Here is a 25,088-nt window from a genome sequence, read left to right as displayed (position 1 = left end):
CACTAGCAGTTATCCCAACACATAACTATTATGCCACACAATTCATTTTGATATGTCAGTAGAATATAGAGTCCACTTGTGATGGTTACTTTTATATGACAACTTGATTGAGCCATGGTACCCAGGAATTTGGCCAAACATTATTCTGGAGGTTTTTGTAAGGGAGTTTTTGGATAAGATTAACATTTAAATCTGTACATTTTAAGCAAAGCAGATTGGCTTCTACAATGTGGGTAGACCTCATTCTATCAGCTGAATGTTTGAATAGAACAAAAGACTGACCACCCTGAACTCTTTCCGCCACGTGCCCTGGAGCAAGAGGAATGCTGCCAGCAGAGTAATTCACGTGCAGGGTCATGAAATCTCACATAGTATACTGTACTACTGCTCCAACTCTGTATAACTAGAGTCAGAAAAGAAAAGTGACTTTGACTCTATCTAAATGTGTTGGCTTTCTGAAATTTCAAGAAATTACACAATGCATTGTTTGTTTTTTAACTGGTAATAAAACAGCCAAAATTTCCAAGTGAAGGCATCTGACAACAGAAGGCACTGAATGCTACTAAATTCTAGTAAAAAAAAATTAGAGTATAAAGATTCTCTACATTATACAGTCCACTGTATGAATACCACCTAGAATATTATACCTAAACTCTATCTTACTAAGCACATGAAACGTTCACACTTTCTCAGTTATTGATGATTTCTGAGGAAAGAGGTTGTGTTTATTTTTACTTATTTGTTAATTTTTTTATTTTTGAAATAATTGATTTATAATATTATATTAGTTTTAGGTGACAACATAATGGTTCAATATTTTTATAGATTATAATCCATTTAAAGTTAGTACAAAACAATGGCTACATTTCCCTGTGCTATACAATATATTCTTGTTGCTTATTTTATAAATAGTAATTTGTGTCTCTTAATCCCATACTCCTATCTTGTCATCCCCCGCGCTTCCCTCTCCCCACAGGTAATCACTAATTTGTTCTCTGTATCTGTGAGTCTGTTTCTGTTTTGTTACATTCATTCATTTGTTTTATTTCTTAGATTCCACATATAAGTGATAACAGAGTATTTGTCTTTCTATGTCTGACCTATTTCACTAAACATAACGCTCTCTAGGTCCATCCATGTTGTTGCAATGGCAGGATTTCATTCTTTTTTATAGCTGAGAATACTCTAGTGTGTGTATACATACACCACATCTTCTTTATTCATTCGTCTGATGATGGGCACTTAGACTGCCTCCATATCTTGGCTACTGTAGATAATGCTGCTATGAACACTGGGGTGCATGTATCCCAATGATCCAGTGTTTTCTTCAGATATATACCCAGCAGTGGAACTGCTGGATAATATGGTAGTTCTATTTTTAGTTCTTTGAGGAACCTCCATACTGTTTTCCATAGTAGCTACACGAATTTACAATTCCACCAACAGTGTACTAGGGTTCCCTTTTCTCCACATCCTAGCTAACATTTGCTATTTGTAGACGTTTTGATGATAGCCATTTTGACAGGTGTGAGGTGATATCTCATTGTGGTTTTGATTTTAGTTCTCTGATTAGTGATGCTAAGCATTTTTTCATGTACGTTTTGGCTAGCTGTATATCTTCTTTGGAAAAATGTCTATTCAGGTCTTCTGCTTGTTTTTAAATTGGGTTCTTGGTTGTTTTGATATTGAGTTGTATGTATAACTAGCAGTTATCCCAACTGGGATAACTGGGTTGTTTATATATTTTGGATATTAACCCCTTATCAGTCATATCTTTGCAAATATTTTCTCCCATTCAGTAGGTTGTCTTTTCGTTTCGTTGATGGCTTCCTTTGCTGTGTAAAAGCTTTTAAGGTAAATTAGGTCCCATTTGTTTATTTTTATTTCTTTTGCCTTAGGATACAGATCCAAAAAAATACTGCTAAGATTTATGTTGTGATTTGTTATAAGACAGTAAAATGACCATGAACCACACACAGTTAAGAATATGGTATATAATACTTTTGGCCTTAGTATTCTTCATCAAGATCTTACTGTACAGCAAATAAAAATAATATAGTATCTTACATCCAGTTAAAGAGATGTATAGCTGACTTAGCATACATTTCTTCAACTCTTTTTTAATATGCTTCTAAAAAGTGGAACCTTTTCCACTTTCTGGCTATTCTTCCCTTACTCTCAATATTTCAGGCAAAGAGTTAACCTTTTACTCTCTATTTTGCCTTTAATGTTACTACTATTTTTCCTATTTCAACAATATTTGCAGTTGGTCATTAATATTAATATACATTCATAACTCAAAAACTGAAAATTGCAGTAGGTAATGAATGAGTAACAGTGAAAAGTGAAATAACTTTGCTTTTGTTTATTTACTTGGTATAAAATATATTCCCATGGTATGGCATCTCTTCCAGTTTTAAAATAATAGATAAACTATAGGTTTACATTGATTAAGATTCATGTAAAATCAAACCTCCAAAAGGAGAAAAATTTATTTCAATTACCTATTTTTCTGGCTAGTGTTTCTTTTTCTTCCTCTAAGCTAAATGTTAGAAATTTAAAAAATGATTATTAATGCCAAGTAATTAAAATATTTTTAACTTTATAAAATAATTTATATTCATATTTCATTAAATCTTGACATACCAAAATTCATATAACATTACAAATGTCTAAGAGGAATCTATGTAAAACTACACTGCATAAAACTACATGTAGAACTAAATTTATATCTATGTAAAACTATATTAAAATGAAGTAAGAAAAATAATAAGCAATCAAGTTCACACTGTCAGGGCTGAGTAATACAAACTAACAAAAAAATGAATATCTCAATTTATAGCTATAAACATAATTCAAAGGCTGATATAATATGACCTTGTAATTGTAACCAAACAATTATCTGGTGGCAAAATTAATGCTCCACTGACTGTAGTTTTGAACCTTTGGGGGCTGTAAATTACTAAATTGAGAAATTTCCTAAAATGTTTATCAGACCATTTAATAATCATTCATTCTAAAATAAATAATTAACATTATTAATTTTAATTATTCTTTAGGTACTAATTCTCAATAGGTAAACGTTTGTCCCTGAATACACAAAGGAAGATATAAATCATACTGAACCTCACTATTCTACTAAATGACATTGAATCTGAGACTGTAAAACTACACTGTACTTTCCATACTTAAGAAAATCTTCCTCTAGAATTAACGCTCTCAGCAAATAATTTCATTATAAATAAACTTCAAAATAATAAAAAAGAAAAATGTTTACTATTCTTATACTGAGTAGGCTAAAGATTTATGGTTTAGAGGTACCTGTTCTTGATTTTTTTAAGAAAATCATTCTTTAATTAAGACTATCTTAACATGAAAAAGGATTTTTATATTAAGTCCAGAGGTATTATATTGAATGGTGAAGCATTAGAAGGGCTTGCCACTAATATCAGAAACTAAAATAAGATACTACTCATACCATTGTTATTTACTATTTTGCTGGCCGTTCAAGCCAACTCAATAAGTCAGCTATAGTTACAAGGGAAAGAGGAAACAAAAATAACACTTTATGTTCTGACTGCAAAACCCAAGAGAACTAGCTAAAAAATTATTTTAACTAATAAGTGAGCTCGAAAGGTAGCTGAATACAAATAAAAGATATAAAAATCAATATAGCTTTCAAACTGATCTCTAACAAGATGGCCTGGAAGTTATAATAGGAAAAAGTCCATTTGCAAAAACAACCAAAATAATGTAGAGTACACAGAAAAAATGCTTTAAATAAGATATATATGGAAAGCATGTGAACCAAATTACATAATCTTAATGAGACATAAAGAAAGAAAACTTGAATAAAAAAAAGATATAATTTATGTTTTTAGAATAACAAACTATTAAGAAGTTTTCAATTCTTTCCAAATTAATTTATAGCTTATCCCAATTTCAACAGCATTCTCCAGGAATGCAACAAAGTATTTACACAACTTCTCTGATATAACAAACCCATGAAAATAAAAAAACTGTGAAACAGATTTATGAAGAGGAACTTTCTCAATAAAGCTACTATAATTAAAATAGCATGGTTACAACACAATAATAGACAAACAAATTAATGGAATAAAATAAAACCCCAAGACTGGCCCAATTATATTAAATTAAGTAGTTATTATATGATAAAAGGAACATCCTCAACCAATAAGGAATAGATTAAATAGATTAAATGACACATGGTGTTGGGAAAATTGATTGTCTAGAAAATAATAAAATTAAATCCTCACCTATACCATATATAAAAATAAATAATTGGGGGCTTCCCTGGTGGCACAGTGGTTGAGAGTCTGCCTGCCAATGCAGGGGACACGGGTTCGTGCCCCGGTCCGGGAAGATCCCACATGCCGTGGAGCGGCTGGGCCACTGAGCCTGTGCGTCCGGAGCCTGTGCTCCGCAATGGGAGAGGCCACAACAGTGAGAGGCCCGTGTACCGCAAAAAAAAAATAAATAAAATAAAATAATAATAATTGAACATAATAAAATCAAATAATCATAATAGCAAGAATACATGTATTTTATATAGAGGCTTCCTTTAGCAAAAATAATGATCCATTAATTTCTCAAAATGTCACATTTATAAATCCCGAAGTCTACCTAATGGTGAAACTTTAACCTTTGTTTTACAATGCCAAGTGGGTACTCAGGAAATCTGAATTACAAGAGGTAAAAGTGAAAGCATTTAGACTATGTAAGAAAGCTTTCTAGAGGAAACAACCATCATGACTACCAAGTACTACAAGAGCTAAAAAGCAGTATGCTACTGCCCATACCTTTAATATCAGGTTCAAACATCCATAATCACAGCAAAGACACTGAAAATAGGTTAATTTAATCAATCTATTTCTTACTTTAAAGCATTTTCCTTTAAACATCAAACTACATTTTTCTGTTGAGAATATATAATCCTTTTTTTTTTTTACAGTCACTCTGCTCTTTAATTCAATTCACAGAACTGCTGAAAAAGTAGACATTTTTATTTAAAAGTAGAAAAAAAGGTTTGTATAGAAGGTATTTCTGTTATACAAGTATATTACACAGCTTGGGGCAGTAACAGTCCAAAAAGCTCTTCTCACCCACTGATACTTTAAGCCTAGGAGGGAAGAGGTCTATCACGTAGGGTCTGGTTCTTGCTTGATTTGAGAGCTTCTATCAGTCTCCTTTACTTCTTCTGTTGCAGGAACCTCCAACTGGCTTGGCTCGGCTGATTCTTGGATTACAGGCCTTCTGACTCACTCTGATCAACCAACTGGTTATTAATCACAAGTCCTGGAAATGGTCTAATGACTGTGAATTTAATGAACTCAGCACGTGGAAGGCTTACCCGAGGGTGTGCCATTCTGATGACCATCTACTTTTGGCATTCCAAGGCTGGAGAAGATACTCAGAAACAAAGCCAAAATTAAGTTCATCATTAAAAAGCCTGAAATGTTTGAGACAGCAATTAAGGAGAGCACCTCCTCCTCTAAGAGCCCTCCAAGAAAAATAAATTCATCACCCAATGTTAATACTACTGCATCAGATGTTGAAGATCTTAACATCATTCAGGTGACAATTCCAGACTATGATATTGAAAGACTGTCAAAAGTTGAAAAAGCTAGACAGCTAAGAGAACAAGTTAATGACCTCTTTAGTCGAAAATCTGGTGAAGCCACTGGTATGGATTTCCCTGTGAAAGTTCCCTACAGGAAAATCACAATTAACCCTGGTTGTGTGGTGGTTGATGGCATGCCTCCCGGAGTGTCATTCAAAGCCCCCAGCTATCTGAAAATCAGCTCCATGAGAGAATATATAATTCTTATTAATTCATTTCCAATTCATTATACTAATTAAAAGTCCAATCTGCATGCCTCATATTTTTTGACACGTTCAGGACATATTGGGTTAGCGTTTAATTTGAGAAGCCAGTTAACATCTATCAAGCATATGGCCACAGAAGACCTACAGGTAGCTGCAGTTACACAGTTAAATGGGACCCTGTCAGAAACAAATGTTAGGAAGACACAGCAGCACAAACCCATCAGTTTCTCCCTCAACAACTTAGTGACAGTAAGTCAGTATTAGTGTTTTACTGAGGATGGTAGATCTTTTTCAGTACATATTTGGCATATAGTATCATTTCAAATCACATTTCTCTTACATATTTTACTGTCAGGAACATAAGAAGTTTTTCAAATTTAGCAAACTTAAGAAGCAAAAATGGTATCATTTATTAATTAGCTAGTGTAAGAAAATCCAGATTCTCTGTCCATGCTTCAATCACAAAATACAAATACCAATGGAGGCTTATCTCCTTCTGGAGATTGTACATAATGAGAGCTTTCTTTGCCCCTTGTGAAGTACAGTGCTTAAAAGCATATTAGAAGGCAAACAGCACCCAGTAACCATGTTATTATCTTCTGTTACTAATCTTGTGACCTGTGAAAGATTTCAAGATGGTCTTTCTCATTATTTCAATCAGATTCAAGCCTTTCTGTGACCCCTCTTCTACGAATTCCTAGATATAAATATATTTGAATATATACTGTCTCTTCTTTCTGCTTCTGACTAACATGTATCTTGGACCTATATGCTACTACTTCCTTAGAATCTAACCCTAGGATAATGAACTTAAGGTTCATTATTTTAAATGGCCTCTTTTAAAAATGTCTGCTCCTCCACTGAATAACCCAACTACATTTTATTGATGAAAATGATGATGATTTTGTTTCTAAGCTTCATTTCCATCACATCATACTGGCTGGTCCAATTCTTAAACCACCCATAATTCAAGAAATGATAGCCTATAAAACTCCAATAGAAATATTTATAAATATTTTATAAAATTTTAAAAATGAGATTCAATATATAATCAATAATTTTAAAACGTTTCATGAGATATTTTACTTTTGAGGAAGTACTAAGTCTTTGAAGTATAGTATGTATTTTATACTTATGGCATACCTAAATTCAGACTAGCCTCATTTCAAATGCTCAATAGCCATGCAGAGAATGGATACTGTATTGGACAGCACAAGTTTAGAAGATTCCTCTGGAAGGCTAATGAGCATAGTATTCCCTGCGTTTTTCCATGTTTAACAGAATTTTGCTATAGCCTTGATACTTACTGAGCACCTTGGCTCAATATAAAATTCTTATTCCTTTAGTTTTCTGAAAATACTGCTCTAATATTGAATTGTTTTGCATATTGTTGTTGAAGAGTCTGATGCCAATCTAATTTTCTTTTCTTTTTAAATAACTTGATCTTTTAGCATGGAAGCCTGGAGGATTTCTCCTTTGTATTTATTTTTACCTTTAAAGTCTAAAAGTTTTGCTAGACTTCTTCGAAGTCAATTTTCACAAGTACATGCTAGGTCCTTTCAACATACAGATTCTGGTCTTTTTATACTTCAGAAAAGTTCATACTTTTAAATATTAGCTCTGTTCCACTGTTTTGTTTTTCTCCTTGAGGATTCCAGTTGCACATATGTTGGATCTTTTTGCCTATCTTCCATATTAATCATTTTCTCTTTGATCCTTTATTCTGTCTTCATTTTGCCCACTTTCCTCAATGCTCCTTATTAAATTTTCAGTCACCTCTGTTCTTCCTTGGTACCTTGTAATTTAGTCTTACTTTTTAAAATGATTCTTTTCTTCATTATCTTCTAGTCAACTCTTACTTTACATCTTCCTACTAATTATCCACTTTGGTTCCAAGTTTCTGAATTTCTTACCCAGGTATTCTTTTTCCTTTTCATAATTGCAAAGGCTTAAGGATGTTTAATATAGGTCATGGTGTTCTGTTACTGATAACCACTTCGTGGGTGGTTTAGGAGAAAACAATTCAATAACTAAAATGTTTTGATTCTTATTTTCTGCTTTGTTCCTTGTAGCACCTATGTATGTATATAGCCTGCAATTTCCTATTCAGTGTATAGTTTTTCTTTTCTTTAACTAGCAGTAAAAGTTGTATGCAGTAAGGGTAAGGATGAATTCTCAGGTTTTTTAGTTCAAAAGCTCCCTCTTCTGAACTTAAACCAAAGGGGGTTATTAGTGTGTCTTCTAACAGTATGATTTTCTTATTTCTACAGAACACTTACTTTCTCCATCTTGCATCCTTCTTTTCCTTCAACACCACGTCTACAAGGGAGAACAATTTCATCCCCCAAAGTGGCACTCTCCTGATCTGTTGCCTAGGGTCCTGTGTACCTTTAAGTCTCCTCCTTTTGATTCCCAATAGCCAATGCTCCAATTGAATCTAAGGCCAGATCTTAGAATTTTCCCACCAAGTTAAGACTTTTTCTTTCTAAAGGCAATTTTAACTGTAAACTATCACCCCTAGGCTCCTGATTCAACCCCTCTCGTCCTTTCCATGTGGTCTCTGCAGTCTTCATGAACTCTCTCTAAAAATGGGCTCTGAAGCTGAGTAGGCTAGATTTGGATATTAATTTCTCTCTCCTAATAATCTGAAGTTCTTAGTGTGTCTCCAGGGCATAGGTTATAGATATTTGATTTTATCTGATTTTTTGTTGATTTGTATGGCTTTTTAGACTGCGTAGAAAAATTCAAACTTAGGTGGCCACCACTACTCTATGGCAATCCAGGGGTCTTAATTCATCAAGAATTGTCAGTGTCTTTTTAGTTGACCACGTTCTCTAGTTTAGTCTAGTCTCCTCTACTCTTAAAATACTACCTTTATTTAGTAAAAACTGAACCTTTGGTAATTTATGATTAGCACCAGTCATAAGCCCTCATTAATGATGGACACAATAACTAAAAGAGCCACATAATACAAAACTATATAAAGGAGGTGAACACCATAATGAATCTAGCTTGCAAAGAAAACTGCAAATGTATCACTCTGTGACACATTGGATAACGTAGGGTAAAAAACTGAAATCTAGATATTACTGTGAAAGAATTAAGTGAAATAAATTTTCATTTCTACTAAAGCAGCAGCGATCTTTCATGCTCAGTAAATAAAGATTTAACAAGGTTATTGAAAAACAGTTGATAATAAATTTCAAAGTCCTTACTTGGGAAATAATTTTGATACATGACAGTAAGTCTGTTGTATCATGCTGGTGATCATGCTGGCACTGTATTGTGGTTCCCCCAGCCAACAAGAACATGGTCCCCATGCTCTTACAACAGAATAGAATTTTTATTATGAATAGACTGTTAATTTTGCTTATTTGGGGGCCTTTAATTCATGCTAGTAGTTTGTCTTATAAAGTGGTTCAGATGTCATACTCTCTAAGGACAATTCCTGCCTTAATGTTTACGGATAAAAATGTGGGCTGTTTTACATTTTCAAATAAGCATGAAATAGAATAACCGGCACTACAATTCAATAAGCATTTACTGAGACTCTTCTAACTATTCTCTGAATCAAAAGAGACCAGAATAAACGGGCTGATTTCTTGGCTGGTAGCCTTCATATATTTACTAAAAACATTTTAAAGCTGAGATCTAAAGTATTTATATGAGTGAATGAATGCTTCTATATTAATTTAGATCAGAGATTTACACAAAATGCTTGCTCAAACAAAATATTTTCCATAAAGTCTAGTACGTATTCAAATTTTCAACTTTTGTCTTTTAAGATCCTTACATATACTAGATTTAATGCCCCCCCAAATTTAAGAAAACACTCTGAAGTCATACATCAAAGCAAAAATTCTAATTCAGATTATGATAATCTGTAATATACAATTCAAAAATACTAAATTCCCACAGTGTAAAAACTTAAAAGCATAATTTCTTTCCTCTCAGAAATGTCCTTTCCATTGGTAGGTTAGTACTGTAAAACAGAACTTTAAGATTAGATTTCCATTACACACATTACCATCTTGTAAAGAATGGAGAAATCATTCTTTCTTGATCAGGTGCAATTCTAGTGCAAACACTGATATTTTTTAGTTAAAACACCTGACACTAGGAAGAATTATGAAATTAGAACTTCTCTGTGTAAAAAAAGCCAGTATAGATTCTAAGTTATATGCTTTATAATTTTACCTTTAAGAGCATAGAAGTAGTGACGGATCAAACATTTTATTCAGGGAAGTAAGAACTTTATAAAATAAACATTTCCTTGGTATTTAAAAAAAATTTTTCTTGCTTAAAAGCTAGATGTTAATTTTATAAAACATACCAATTAATATCTATAAAATAAATATATAGCTCAAAGGGGAAAATGGTTTATAAATTTTCTTCCTCTGTAATAATAATTTGAAACTATTTTAAAGAAAAAGCAAAAATTTAAGACAATATTAAAATCTAGTTTCTGAAAACACTTTCACATTCTATAAACGCAGGAAAAAAGCTGCACTTTACTCAGAATGTAGTTTTTTATTTTGTAAACTAAGAGTTCAAATTCAAACTCTGTACTCTGCCAGAGCAAGGCAAGTACCCTTACAGGGACTGTTTCCTTATCTTTTAAATGGTGATGTATATAATACCTCCTCATGGGTCTACAGGAAAGATTAGATTAGACAACAGATATAAGTCTGAAGTCTAGTGCTGAGTACACAGTGGATGCTCAATCAATGATAGATATTATTTGTGGATGCTCAATCAATGATAGATATCATTTGTAAGTCAGAGACGGAACATCTGCATGAACCACCTCTTCCTACATCAAATTCTTTTGTGTCAATAGTCTCAGATGTGAGGACAATTATGAATTTTATTACAGATTCTTAAGAAGCCATATTCCTTTTGTTCCCTTCCTAAGGAGTCAATAATTAAATTGGTAGAGTCTGTTGTTTTCATTACCACTTTGTAACTATTTGGCCTTAACATTTTATGATATATAATTTCAAGACCATTTTCAATAAATGGGTCCAACGAATAACTCTGCAATGGGTCTGAAATTTAGTTCAGCAACTATATACACTTGTCAATATTTCCTGAATCTGTTCTTTAAAAAGCTATAAAATGTTGCTTCCTTTTTTCATTTCTCTTCAACAATTTCATCTATCTGTGTACCAGTCTTTCCCGGAGAGGGCTGAGCAAGCCTCCACGTATAACCAAGGATATCACCTCCGTGTCCTTCAGGTCCTGAACAAATGGTCCATTTAGAAAATGCTACTTGTTTTTAACACAGAGAAAAAACTGGGCCATTTAAAACAAAATAAGTTATAATAAAACAACGCTTGAAAAAAAATGAACTTGAGATACTCAATTTATACAGACTGATTACAAGATTACGTAAATCTGCCTATACAGGCATGTGTAAAACTCAGGTCATTATGTGGTTCTAACCAAAAGAATATTCTGTGATCATGGAAATAGTTTATACCTGTGATCCCCAATAAGGTAGTCACCAATCAAACATGGCTATTGAAAGTTAGACTAAAGAACTTAATTTTTAATTAAATTTAATTGTTAAAATTTAAATAGCCACCTTTATCTACTATAATGGAGAGTACAGCCTTACACATTCTCTCTTATTTTTCTTTACCACTGTGACCCTTATCCAGATGTTTTTACTGAACTCCTTATTTTAAATCCCTTCTCTGATATCTCTAAGATTAAATAGCTTGACATAATTATAATCTCAAAAGCAAAATATTACTAAAACAGAATTTTAAAAGCTACCTTAAATGTGCTTTTTGATAAAGAGTACTGCAATCAATTATTTTAAATTTTCTAATCACAGTTTACTAAAAAAGAAAAAAGAAAAAAAATGCATACATATCAGAGTGCTTGAAACTGAACTCTAACAATACAGTCTATTCTTCCTCCTGAATTATTTGTCAGCTACATAATTAGTCCCAGGATAAAATAATGGCATAATTAAAAACAAGCACAGCATAAACCACAGCACAGCCAAGGAGAATTAAGGAAACAAATGAAAATTATTCTGTATCTGTCTATTCATTGTGATAATACAGAAATTAGTGAATAGAAATATGATGGATCAAATGTAACAATACAATGTATTAGTCAATGAAGAGTTGTATAATTTTTATCTCTTATTTACCACGCCACCAAAGATCAAGTGTTACCTCAGTTTTACAGGGTTTCTGGATGACTGCTGATGGCTCTTTCCAATTAAACCTAAGCATACACATTATTTTAAAGTAAAATGATTAAAAAGATCTCAGAAAAAAAATTTCAAGTGTTTTAAGCTCCCTCTCTCTTTCTTTCTCTCTCTCTCTCTTTCTTTCTTTTTCCTTCCTTCCTTCCTTTCTTCCTTCCTTTCTTTCTTTCTTTTCCTCTCTGTTTCTCGTCCCCACATGTAAACACAGTCTTTTTTTAAAGCGTAGTTAGGTGTTAAGAAGAAAAACAACTTTGGCGCTTATCTGTTAAGAACTGCCTCTCTCTGGGACTAGTATTAATGTCATCACCACCAATCAATTCCACCTTTCTTCTGCCTATCAACTTGGCTTTCAGTATCCTGGGGGAGGCGAGGTAAGTAGGAGGGTGAACATGTAAAACAATCTCAGTATTCAGGGATAGGATTCAAAAGAATTCAAGTTATGTGAATGTAAGTTATGTGCTAAACTATATACGAATTTCTGAATGACTGTTGATTTGATTTTTTGTTTGGCATTTGAGTAAACATAATAAAACTTACTATTTTTTTTTACATCTTTATTGGAGTATAATTGCTTTACAATGGTGTGTTAGTTTCTGCTTTATAACAAAGTGAATCAGTTATACATATACATATGTTCCCATCTCTCTTCCCTCTTGCGTCTCCCTCCCTCCCACACTCCCTATCCCACCCCTCTAGGTGGTCACAAAGCACCGAGCTGATCTCCCTGTGCTATGCAGCTGCTTCCCACTAGCTATCTATTTTATGTTTGGCAGTGTATATATGTCCATGCCACTCTCTCACTTTGTCACAGCTTACCCTTCCCCCTCCCCATATCCTCACAGTATGGAGGTTCCTTAAAACTTACTATTTTGAGCCAAGGCTTGAAGTAGACAATCCAAGCATCCTTCTAAACTATCATCAGTTCTGTCAACAGCTGTTATCTTCAGCTTCTTCAAGGTATCACTGAGATTATCTGCTTAGAGAAAAAAGAGCAATCAGAAACCTCTCTAACCATCATGTTACATGATAAACAGTACCACTAACAGGCATAAGGCTCCCATATGGTGAATTAATTTCCACATACATTCCAAAATGGCAATGGACTATACGATTACATATTTTTTAAATAAAATTTTATCCATTTAACTCCTATAAAATATTCATTCTGTATCTGTAAGATACCAAGAATATTCCATAGATAGTCACAGAACATCTTTTCAGCATTCTTGTACCTTATTTAGCTTGTTCAGGAACAAGCCATGGTTAACTGAAAAAAAAAAAAAGGTCTACAAAAAATTACATAGCTTTGCAAATAATACTTTATTACATTTTTGGCTTCCTCTGTTGTATTTTAAATACATAAAATGAAAATGAAGGTTTAGAAAAGTTTCAAAATGATATGACTTAAAATAATAGTCTGATGACTATAAAACCTGTTTTAACAATGCCATTTAAAAAACGCTTCAAAGTACTGCTTTAAGCCAAAACATGTACATTTTGGATTTTAAAGCAATGCTCTCCTCCTAAATTATACATGGATTCCTCTAGACCATAGACTGTTAAAAATCTTTTTACACTATTAAAAATTATTTAGGACCCCAAAGAGGTCTTTTAAAATTTTTTATTCAAGTTTAGCTGATGTATAATGTTATATAAATTATAGGTGTACAATATAGTGATTCACAAAGTTTAAAGGTTATGCTCCATTTATAGTGATAAAATATTGGCTATATTCTCTGTGTTGTACAATGTATCCTTGTAGCTTATTTTATACATAATAGTTTGTACTTCTTAATCCCCTACCCCTTTACTTCCCTTCCCCTCCCCACTTCCCTCTCCCCACTGATAACCACTAGTTTGTTCTCTATATCTGTGAGTCTGTTTCTTTTTTGCTATATTTAATAGTTTGTTGTATTTTTTAGATTTCATATATAAATGATATCATACAGTATTTGTCCTTCTCTGACTCATTTCACTTAGCACAGTACTCTTTAGGTCAGTCCACATTGTTGCAAATGGCAGAATTTCATTCTTATTTTATAGCTGAGTAGTATTCCATTGTGTGTGTGTATATATACGCACAGACACCTCCCCCCAACATCTTCTTTATCCATTCATCTGTTGATGGACACTTAGGTTGCTTCCATATCTTAGCTACTGCAAATAATGCTGCTATGAACATTGGGGTGCATGTATCTTTTCGAATTAGTGTTTTGGTATATATACCCAGAGTGGTAGTTCTAGTTTTATTATTTTGAGAAACCTCCATACTGTTTTCCACAGTGTAGCAACAACTTACATTCCCACCAAAAGTATACAAGGGTGCCCTTTTCTCCACATCCTCACCAACATTTGTTATTTGTGTTCTTTTTGATGACAGCCATTCTGTCACTTGTGAGATTAATATCTCACTGTGGTTCTAATTTGCATTTCCCTAATGATTAGTGATGTTGAGCATCTTTTCATGTGTCTGTTGGCCATCTGCATGTCCTCTTTGGAAAAATGTCTGTTCAGGTCTTCTGCCTATTTTTTAATCAAGTTGTTTGTTTTTTGATGTTGAGTTGTATAAGCTGTTTATATATTACGGATATTAGTCCCTTATTGGTCATATAATTTGCAAATATTTTTTCCTATTTAGTAGGGTGTGTTTTAATTTTGCTGATGGTTTCCTTTTCTGCGTAAAAGCGTTTAAGTTTAATTAGGTCCCATTTGTTTATTTTGCTTTTATTTTCTTTACTTTAGGAGATGGATCCAAAAAATTAATGCTGCGATTTATGTCAAAGAGCGTTCTGCCTATGTTTTCCTCTAGGAAATTTATAATTTCTGGTCTTACATTTAGGTCTCTAATCCATTTTGAGTCTAGTTTTTTATATGGTGTTAGAGAATGTTCTAATTTCATTCTTTTCCATGTAGCTGTCCAGTTTTCCCAGCACCACTTATTGAAGAGACTGTATTTTCTCCATTGCATGGTCTTGCCTCCTTTTCTGTAGATTAACTGACCATAAGTGTGGGGGTTTATTTCTGGGCTTTTTATTCTGTTCCACTAGTCCGTGTGTCTGCTTTTGTACCAGTACCATACTGTTTTGATGACTGTAGCTTTGTAATAAAGTCTGAAGTCAGGGAGCGTGATTCCTTCAGCTCTGTTCTTCTTTCTCAATATTGTTTTGGCTATTCAGGGTCTTCTGTGTTTCCATCCAAATTTTTAAATTATTTGGTCTAGTTCTGTGAAAAATGTCACTGGTATTTTGACAGGGATTGAATTGAATCAGCAGACTGCCTTGAGTAGTATGGTCATTTTAACAATAATAATTCTTTCAATCCAAGAACACAGTATATCTTCCATCTGTTTGTGTAATCCTCAATTTCTTTCATCAGCGTCTCATAGTTTTCCAAGTACAGGTTTTTTTTACCATCTTAGGTAGGTTTATTCCTAGGTATTTTATTCTTTTTGATGCGATGGTAAATGGGATTGTTTCCATAATTTCTCTGATTGTTAGTGTACAGAAATGCAAACAAATTTCTGTATGTTAATTTCGTATCCTTCAACTTTACCAAATTCATTGATGAGCTCTAGTAGTTTTCTGATGATGTGTTTAGGATTTTCTATGTATAGTATCATGTACAAAAGAGCTCTGTTTTCAATTATTTATATTGATATTTAACATACTAAAAATTAAAAATGAGACTTTTAAATACTTATTTTAGTAATTCATTTAAACCTAACAAATATAAAACTATTATCTGTTAACATAATTATATTTTTAATGAAAAATAATTATATTTCAAAACCAACTTACTGAGAAGAGTGGCATTTTTCTACATTTTCACAAATCTCTGTAATGTCTGCCTTAATAGAAGAAAACTGGATTCTCATATCTGCTTCTGTACTCAATCTTTATAATTTGTTGTTTTGGTTAAGTAGATGAAAAAAATTCAGCCTCACACATATACATAGTTGGAAAACAAGGGAGTATTTTAACAGCCTTTTCAGATAACAGTGGATAGTCTTTGATACTACACCAAAATTTGATTAGTGGTAGTGTTTTAAAGGCTAGTTACCATGTGAAATCTGAAACAATATCACTGAGCTCTGCCAACTGTTATATGAAAATCCACTGCTCTTTTGCATTTTGAATCTTTCATGCATGCAACATGTTTGTCATCCATGCATTGGTCATTTAAAAAATTAGGTCATGGAGTTATGCACATCTTCCAAACACTGACACATTTCATTGTACTATTTCAAAATATCACATTTGTTAATATCTTCACTAATCTTTTTTAAAGACTAAGTACTGGGAAGCTGTCAAGCCTAAGGTGATACAAGTTTTCCAAAATTCTAATTTTCTCTTAAAACCTCTAATTTTATCACCAGCAACAGATACTGTGAGTTGTTTTCCTTAAATGACAAATTAACCTCATTCGTGAGAAAATATCTGCCAAATATGAAAAGCCAGTTCGTCTCTCTGTTCTTTCAAATTAAAAAAAAAAGTTATTCCATGAAAAAAAGTATCTCAGTCAGCTCACAACTCAAAAGATTGCACAACTGCTTTTCTTAAAAACAACCATCAGACGTTACGATGCAATGCAGGTGTTTTCTGTGTACTTCCCATTTTATCAAATAGTATATTTTTAAAATGTGTATTAAAAAGTTAAGAGTTTTAAAAACATTGTTTTTCCTGCTTCATCATGGACATTCTTAAGTAAAACTGGTATTTTTTTTTAACCTCAAGTATACGATGGTAAAGAATACAATAATTACTAGTTATTGTAGTTTGGTGCTACTAGTAGCCTGATTCACACATACTGAAGCACTAGCAATTTTTTACCCACAGATGCTTTTGCACCACTGTCAGTGCAAATGTCAATACAGTGAAAAAAGACAAAAAATGTCTTTTGATGATACCACACAAATAGTTTTGACCTCATGGGCACCCTAACAGCACACCAAGGACTCCTGGGATTGCTGCTCTAGTATTAGAATTTCAGGCATTTTCTTACTTCAAAGTAAGGTGTAAATTTTAATAGACTTTTGTACATTGCCAGCTCATGACAATTCTAAAAATAAAGTGGAATTCGCTATTATAAAATGAGTGGTAATTTATTTTCCAGGTCAACCCAGGAAAAAGTAGACAAAAATTTACATTAAATAATACTAACATGCTCTAGTGATGTCTCATACAACTGTGATTAACCTAGTAATCCTAAACCTACTTTATAAAAAAAATCCCAGGTTATCATTCACAACGAATGTTAATATTTATTTTCCTAAGAGGCCTTAAATAGTTTTGAGAAATTGATTTTATTTCCCTAAAGGAAAAGAAAACTATATTCATATATATGTCTTCTATTAACTAAAAAGAAGTTGTAGGGCATCACATCTCAGATATACTTGTTCTATCTTATTACATGGATATAGGTTGATTTTTCTGAAATAAAGTATGAATAATATATCATATCTAAGTTCATACTACTAAAAGTAATAAAAAGTAATTACCACAACACTGAGGAAAAAAGATATAATGTTAGTCAAATGATAATAATACATCAAAACTATGAGTCAACAAGTAATAAAAGTAGTTAGGACGTACTTAGTACTACCTATATTGGCATCTGGATCTGTTTTACTTGTTTCCTTTCCTTCATTCCATCCCCAGTGCTCCTTGTTTGACATCCCTTTCTTACCAAGTTTCAGCCTAACTGTCACAACCCCAGAGACCATCGTTCTTCTAAGTCTTCTCTTCCCCAACCCTCCAGGGTTACTCTCTATCACTGCATCCATCCTTCACAGCACTATTCACAGTGTGCAGTTATATATTCTTTTGTTTAATTGGTAATATATACTCCCCCTCTATATTGTATGGGGCACATTGTTAACTATAGTCATTGCACTATACCTATTACTTGGCACAAAAAGGTAGCCAGCAAATATTTATTAAATTAACTAAGTGAATAAGGGAATGAATTCCTTACTTGCAGAAAGCTCTCTAGTTACCATCCTTTATATCACACACTTATGAGCCAAAGTATACCAATAGGGAAGGGAAGGTAAATGTTAGCTGCTATGCACCTACACTATGCACTCCATATTATCAGAAATAGAAATACAGGATCTTATATTTTAATATAAGGAAGATATCAGTGAAGATAATTTAAGTACTTAAGAATATAAAATATATAACTAAAAAAATACATAGACCATTCCATTTTTAAAAGACTTCTACTCAGTAAAAAAATCATTCAGTCTCTCCATAGAAATAATTATATGCCTACTAATGATGTGGGATCTTTTTAGAAAAAGTTCATTAAATTCTTCATCCAGAGACAACCAACGCTGTCAACAGAATTATTACAAATTTAATGTATTTTTTAACCATTTAAAATGAACGAACAGGTTAGTACTTAAAAAACTCTTGCTGTGAATCTGTTTATAGTGTCAGAATGTTGATATCTTGATTGGAATAGTGATTACATAAGTATGTACATTTGTCAAAGCTCATCAAACTGTATATTTAAAATCTGTGTATCTTAGTCTGTGTGAATTATACCTCTTTAAAAGAGCATACTGGAAAATAAAATGACTGGGGCAGTAACCCCTTTCCCACTGGTCTCAAGCTTCCTTACAGGGAATTTTTACAACGACACTTCTTCTGGCTCCTCACTTGGCAACTGCCACCTCCATTCTCCAGGAGAGGAATGATTTATTTGATTAACAAGTTGAGAGAGAAGAACTGGATATGCATGGCTTAGCCCCTTCTGGGCTCCTGAGTTTTTAGTAGAAGGGGCAAGAATTCTCTGTTCCTCTCCATCTTTGACTGTCCAGGGGCACCAGTGACAAGGTTATTAGTAAATACATTTAATTCAGCCCTGAAGTATTAGCCATTCCTTTGTGACTATACAAATAAGCTCTGTCCTTCATTCTAGACTTTAACAATTTTAAAGCAGTTATTCTGAATTCCAACAGAGAACTCATCTGCTTATATCGCCAGTGATTCTGAACTTGGGTAGGGAATGGGGGTATTATTTTTGGACTCCTTCAAAGCATGACAGTACATCTCAGTAGTGAATCCTTACCATCCAAATATTTTGTGTGTGTAAATCCAGATTTCCGTACTTTATATTTACTTATGATTTAAGACACTGTAATTATTCTAATAGAAAATTTCTCAGCTTCTGGCTGGTGGGGAGGGTAGGGGAAGTAAGTAGAGAATGATAATTTTCATGGGAAGTTCTAGTACTAAGAAGTATTAACAACTAAAATAAAAATTTTTGCCTTAAAATAATAATCTCTTCCTTATATTACAGCATATGGTCTAGCTTGTCTTGTGAAAGAAATTATGACATCTTCAAAGAGTTAAAGCAGGGACTTCCCTGGTGGTGCAGTGGTTGAGAACCCGCCTGGTAATGCAGGGGACACAGGTTCGATCCCTGGTCCAAGAAGATCCCACATGCTGCGGAGCAACTAAGCCCGTGGGGCCACAACTACTGAGCCTGTACCTCTAGAGCCCAGGAGCCACAACTACTGAGCCCGCATGCCACAGCTACTGAAGCCCGCATGCCTAGAGCCTGTGCTCCGCAACAAGAGAAGCCACTGCAATGAGCAGCCCACGCACCACGACGAAGAGTAGCCCCCGCTCGCTGCAACTAGAGAAAGCCCGTGCACAGCAACAAAGACCCAACACAGCCAAAAATAAAATAAATTATAATTAATCAATTAATTAAAAAGAAGGAGTTAAAGCAAATTTGACTTCTGTCCTTAATTCTCTGTCTCCTACTTCTTAACCACTTAATCACTCTTAAAACCTAACCAAACTGTCTAAAACTCTATCAAAATTAGTCTGGCAAAAGTCTTAAATGATATCTCGACAAACACAATGGACTTTTCTCAATTCTATTATTTGACATCTTACTTCAAAACACCAGTGTCTCTAAATATTTGTTCTTGGTCTTCTTCTCTATCTGTCCCTTTAATGTTAGTATGACCGCAGTTTTGCCCAGAGTCCTCTTCTCTCTCTGGACAATATATACATGTTCACCAGAGAATTAGAATGGTATGCTGATCATCAACAAAAAAACCAAACAACCCAATCAAAAAATGGGCAGAAGACCTAAATAGACATTTCTCCAAAGAAGACATACAGATAGCCAACAGGCACATGAAAAGATGCTTAACGATGCTAATTATTAGAGAAATGCAAGTCAAAATACAATGAGGTATCACTTCACACTGGTCAGAATGGCCATCATCAAAAAGCCTACAAATAATCAACAAGGTCCTACTGTATAGCACAGGGAACTATGTTCAATATCCTGTGATAAACCATAATGGAAAAGAATATAAAAGAGAATGTATATATATGTATAGCTGAATCACTCTGCTGTACAGCAGACATGAACACAACATTGTAAATCAACTATATTTCGATTTAAAAAAAAAAGAATAGGGTATTCACTGACTATTAGGAATAGAAGAGATCTGTGATCTTCAGGATCAACTTTCTCCTTTTATAGGGACCTACAGGGATTTATATTCCAAGGTCACTCAGCAAGTATGCAGAATTGCTGTCGCAGGTCTCATTTTCACTCTTTTACTACTTAAATGATCGTAGGCAAGTTAATACTTAAACACATGATAGTATGTATAGACAGGGTAGCTTATGAACTGCAGAATGTGTAATGAGAATTTAATGATTTAAAATATTGAGTCCTATGTAATTGAAAATGTACATAAGTCCCACGTGGCCAAAAAACCCTAGCATTTTAAAGAGCTAATTAAAATGAAAATGTGAAAAAAAAAGTCTACAAATAATAAATGCTGGAGAGGGTGTGGAGAAAAGGGAACCCTCCTACGCTGTTGGTGGGAACGTACATTGGTGCAGGCACCATGGAGAACAGTATGGAGGTTCCTTAGAAAACTAAGAGTTACCACATGATCCAGCGCATGTATCTTTTTGAATTAGAGCTTTCATCTTTTCCAGATATATGCCCAGGAGTGGGATTGCTGGATCATGTGGTAATGACCTATATGGGAATGGAATCTAAAAAAGAGTGGATATATATTTATATGTATAACTGATTCACTTTGCCATACAGCAGAAACTAACACAACAACATTGTAAATCAACTATACTCCAATAAAAATTAATTAAAAAAAAGACACATGCACCTCAATGTTCATAGCAGCACTATTTACAATAGCCAAGACATGGAAGCAACCTCAATATTCATCAACAGATGAATGGATAAAGAAGATGAGGCATATATATATACAATTTAATATTACTCAGCCATAAAAAAGAATTAACTAATGCCATTTGCAGCAACATGGATGAACCTAGAGATTATCATACTAAGTAAAGTCAGAGAAAGACAAATATTATATGATATCACTTATATGTGGAATCTAAAAAAATAGTACAAATGAACTTATTTATAAAACAGTAACAAACTCACAGACAGAGAAAACAAACATGGTTACCAAAGGGCAAGCGGGGGAGAGGGATACATTGGAAGTATGGAATTAATTAACAGATGCACACTACCACATATAAAATAGATAAACAATAAGGATTTATTGTACAGCACAGGAAACTATATTCAATATCTTGTAATAAAATATAATGGGAAGGAATAAAGAGAATATAGATATATATATATGTATAGCTTAATCACTCTGTTGTACACCTGAAACTAACACAGTATTATAAGTCAACTATACTTCAATAAAAAATATTAATTTAAAAAATAAAATAAATACATAGAATGTTATGCTGCCTCTCCTTCTATCCTTCCTTCCTTTATCCAGCTGGACAGATAACTTCCTTTATCTATCCAGCTATCTACCTATCAATGTAAAGAACTGCCACTTTTTAGGCCTTGTTACATTTGGATAAAATATGACTGCAACTTCTGATAACCCTGATCAGCAAGCTAGCTCTCATTCCAAGTGTCTCCTCTTAGAAGCCCTTGTTAAAGATATTAAGACATAAAGATATGAAGACAGCTGTACTTTCCTGCTGGAACTTTGAAACAACCTTGTCCAGACTTTTCTCTTCCAATCCTGTATACCATTAGGCACCAGAGGCTCTTTATGCTCCAATTTCTCTATCCTATTAGCCAGAAACTCAATGTGCTGGTCTTTAAGTGTGTACTGCAATGGAAGAGTTTCAAATTTTACAGCTATCAGTTCCTCTCTTTTCTTAATATCAATCTAAGAAAAACTGACGAGAAAAGTGGGGTTATTTCTATATTTAAATAACTTGACTATAGAAGTGCCTAAGATAATCACCATCATTAAAGAATATACTGTCCCAAAGAGCCAGTCTCAAAATGAGACAGTATCATATTAGGCTAGTAAGTCCTGAAATTCTTTCCTTTTTTTAAAAGAGAAAAACAACCACTGTTTATTTCTAATATAATAATATAAAGTCAAACACATTGTGCAACTTTTGCTTTATAGTTAGCCTAAGGGGTGGGGGTTGATGGTCAGAATGGTTAATGGTAGGGAAGACATACCATTCATTTTTAACAAATTTGTATTTTCCAAACAGTATTCCCTAATTAGATACCTGAATGCTGATAGCATTATTTTATATGTAAGGATATCGACATTCAGTCACAAAGTAGATCAAAAAGGAAATTATTTTAGGTCCCAGAATAATTCAGTTTTTAGTCTTATTTTCATTCATTTTTTTTCCTTCTGAATCTCATTAGCTGAAACTTGAATTTTTTTTTTAAATTTAAGTATAGTTGATTTACAATGTTTCAGGTGTATAGTAAAGTGATTCAGATATATATATAGATACATATATATATTGTTTTTCAGATTCTTTTCCATTATAGGTTATTACAAGATACTGAATATAGTTCCCTGTGCTATAAGTAGGTCTAATTGTTTATTTTATATATAGTAGTATGTATCTGTTAATCCCAAATCCCTAATTTATCCCTCTCCCCTTTTTCCCCTCAGTAACCGTAAGTTTTTCTACGTCTGTGAGTTTATTTCTGTTTTGTAAATAAGTTCCTTTGTATCATTTTTTAGATTCCACATATAAATCTGAAGTTCTTTATGCTATTCATGGTAGCATAATTTTAAGAGTTTATCTTCTTCAAAGATATTATCTAGAAACAGTACCTTTAGTTTCAAGGTTACTGGATCTAAAAATATAGTGTATATTTTCAAATGTTCATTCTATCATCTTACTATATAGTAAGTGGATGGATGGATGGACAGACTGACCGACTGACAGAGAGGTGTTTATCTCTCTGGACAACTATATCACTGTTGATAATACCCATTAGGAGACAAATTTATCCCCCTTCAAATGCCACTCAATATTTTCTAAATATACAGCGTCTTAGTAATAGCAACACTCTTAAAAAAGAGATTATTTCTTGCAATTGAAGAGAATTAACCTTCATGTACATATATAGTAGCAAAGCTTTACTATCATCATTATTACACACACCAAATGAAAATAAAAATTATTTTTATACTAACATGCTTTTCAAGCACCTAGAACATAGTCAATGCATGACTGGAAGAATTTCAAATTCATCTCCAAATGAATGGCATTAAGTCAGTTTGGGGCACCTGGCTTAGGGAGCTGGAAATAATAACAGTCTCTCCTGAACATTATATTTCACTTATCAAAAGGGTTTAGTATTTGACAAAATGAAACTATTTTAAAAGTTTGCCTGCTAAAGAAAGAAATGATTGTTTTTTTACTAGTACGATGATGGAAAGTACTGTATTTAAAAATTATAGTATTTTCAGCTTCCATATATTGTAACTCAGTTTCTATCTTACTTTTTTGCTTAATATATCTTTACAGAGTTTAGTCCCGAGCCAGGCCTAAAACCCAGAACACTTTTAAAAATTAGTCTATTGCAGACTTCCCAGGTGGCGCAGTGGTTAAGAATCCACCTGCCAATGCAGGGGACACGAGCTCAAGCCCTGGTCCGGGAAGATCCCACATGACACGGAGCACCTAAGCCCGTGAGCCACAACTACTTAGCCTGCACTCTAGAGCCCGCGAGCCACAACTACTGAGCCCACGTGCCACAACTACTGAAGCCACGCGCCTAGAGCCCGTGCTCCGCAACAAGAGAAGACACTGCAGTGAGAAGCCCGCACACTGCAACAAAGAGTAGCCCCCGGGCTTCCCTGGTGGTGCAGTGGTTGAGAGTCCGCCTGTCGATGCAGGGGACACGGGTTCGTGCCCCGGTCCGGGAAGATCCCACATGCCGTGGAGCGGCTGGGCCCGTGAGCCATGGCCGCTGAGCCTGCGCGTCCGGAGCCTGTGCTCTGCAACGGGAGAGGCCACAACGGTGAGAGGCCCGCATATCGCAAAAAAAAAAAAAAAAAAAAGTAGCCCCTGCTCGCCGCAGCTAAAGAAAGCTCGCGTGCAGCAACGAAGACCCAAAGCAGCCAAAAATAAATAAATAAAATAGATTTATTTAAAAACATAGTCTATTGAGTCTTCCATTAAATTATGCTACATGTGAGGAAAAAACAAACTTTAAAAATATATTTGTTTCATTCTTTCTTTTAATCCATTTCTGCTAGTTGAGAACTCAAAGACCAACACAGGATATAAGTCCCCTCTGATTATTATCCCTCTCCCTTTACAAATAAATCTTACATTCTCCAATTTTCTTATTAACACTAAAATGAGTAAACGAAGATTGTTTCTGAGTCTTACGCAACCTGGGTCCAACTTACCAATTTCTATTCACCCAGGCTAGAAACCTCAGAAACATGTTCTTTCCAGAGCATATCACTGTTCTTTCAAAAGTATTCAGTGATGAATAATTGCCTGAAGTCCAGAATACCTTACGTCAAAACCAAGTGCCTCAACTAATATTATGCCCTCATCTCATTACTTTCTCACACAACATATGTGTCAGTCCCACTAGATTACTGGCTTTTTTCCAGCCATATGCCCATTTTTACAACTGTGCTTATTAAATTCTTCCTGTCTAAAATGCCTTTCTGTGAATTCTCTATCTATAG

At 33.8% G+C, this 25,088-nt stretch overlaps 1 protein-coding gene across 7 annotated transcripts in view; it reads right to left on the bottom strand.

The window, feature by feature from the left end:
• Nucleotides 1–25,088, bottom strand: part of RAP1GDS1 (Rap1 GTPase-GDP dissociation stimulator 1) — a 255,273-nt gene that overhangs the window by 106,362 nt on the left and 123,823 nt on the right. For 3 of the 7 annotated variants that reach the window (XM_060012000.1, XM_060012001.1, XM_060012006.1), the window contains exon 2: nt 12,939–13,049. In XM_060012000.1, coding sequence (XP_059867983.1) covers nt 12,939–13,049 — 111 coding nt within the window. Of the gene's footprint in view, nt 1–5,123; nt 6,771–12,938; nt 13,050–25,088 lie in introns of those variants that run through there. The other 4 variants (XM_060012003.1, XM_060012002.1, XM_060012005.1 and 1 more) reach the window with 3 other exon arrangements.

The sequence above is a fragment of the Delphinus delphis genome, chromosome 5 (assembly GCF_949987515.2).
Source record: "Delphinus delphis chromosome 5, mDelDel1.2, whole genome shotgun sequence".
NCBI lineage: Eukaryota > Metazoa > Chordata > Mammalia > Artiodactyla > Delphinidae > Delphinus > Delphinus delphis.
This window is presented reverse-complemented; position numbering and strand designations above follow the sequence as displayed.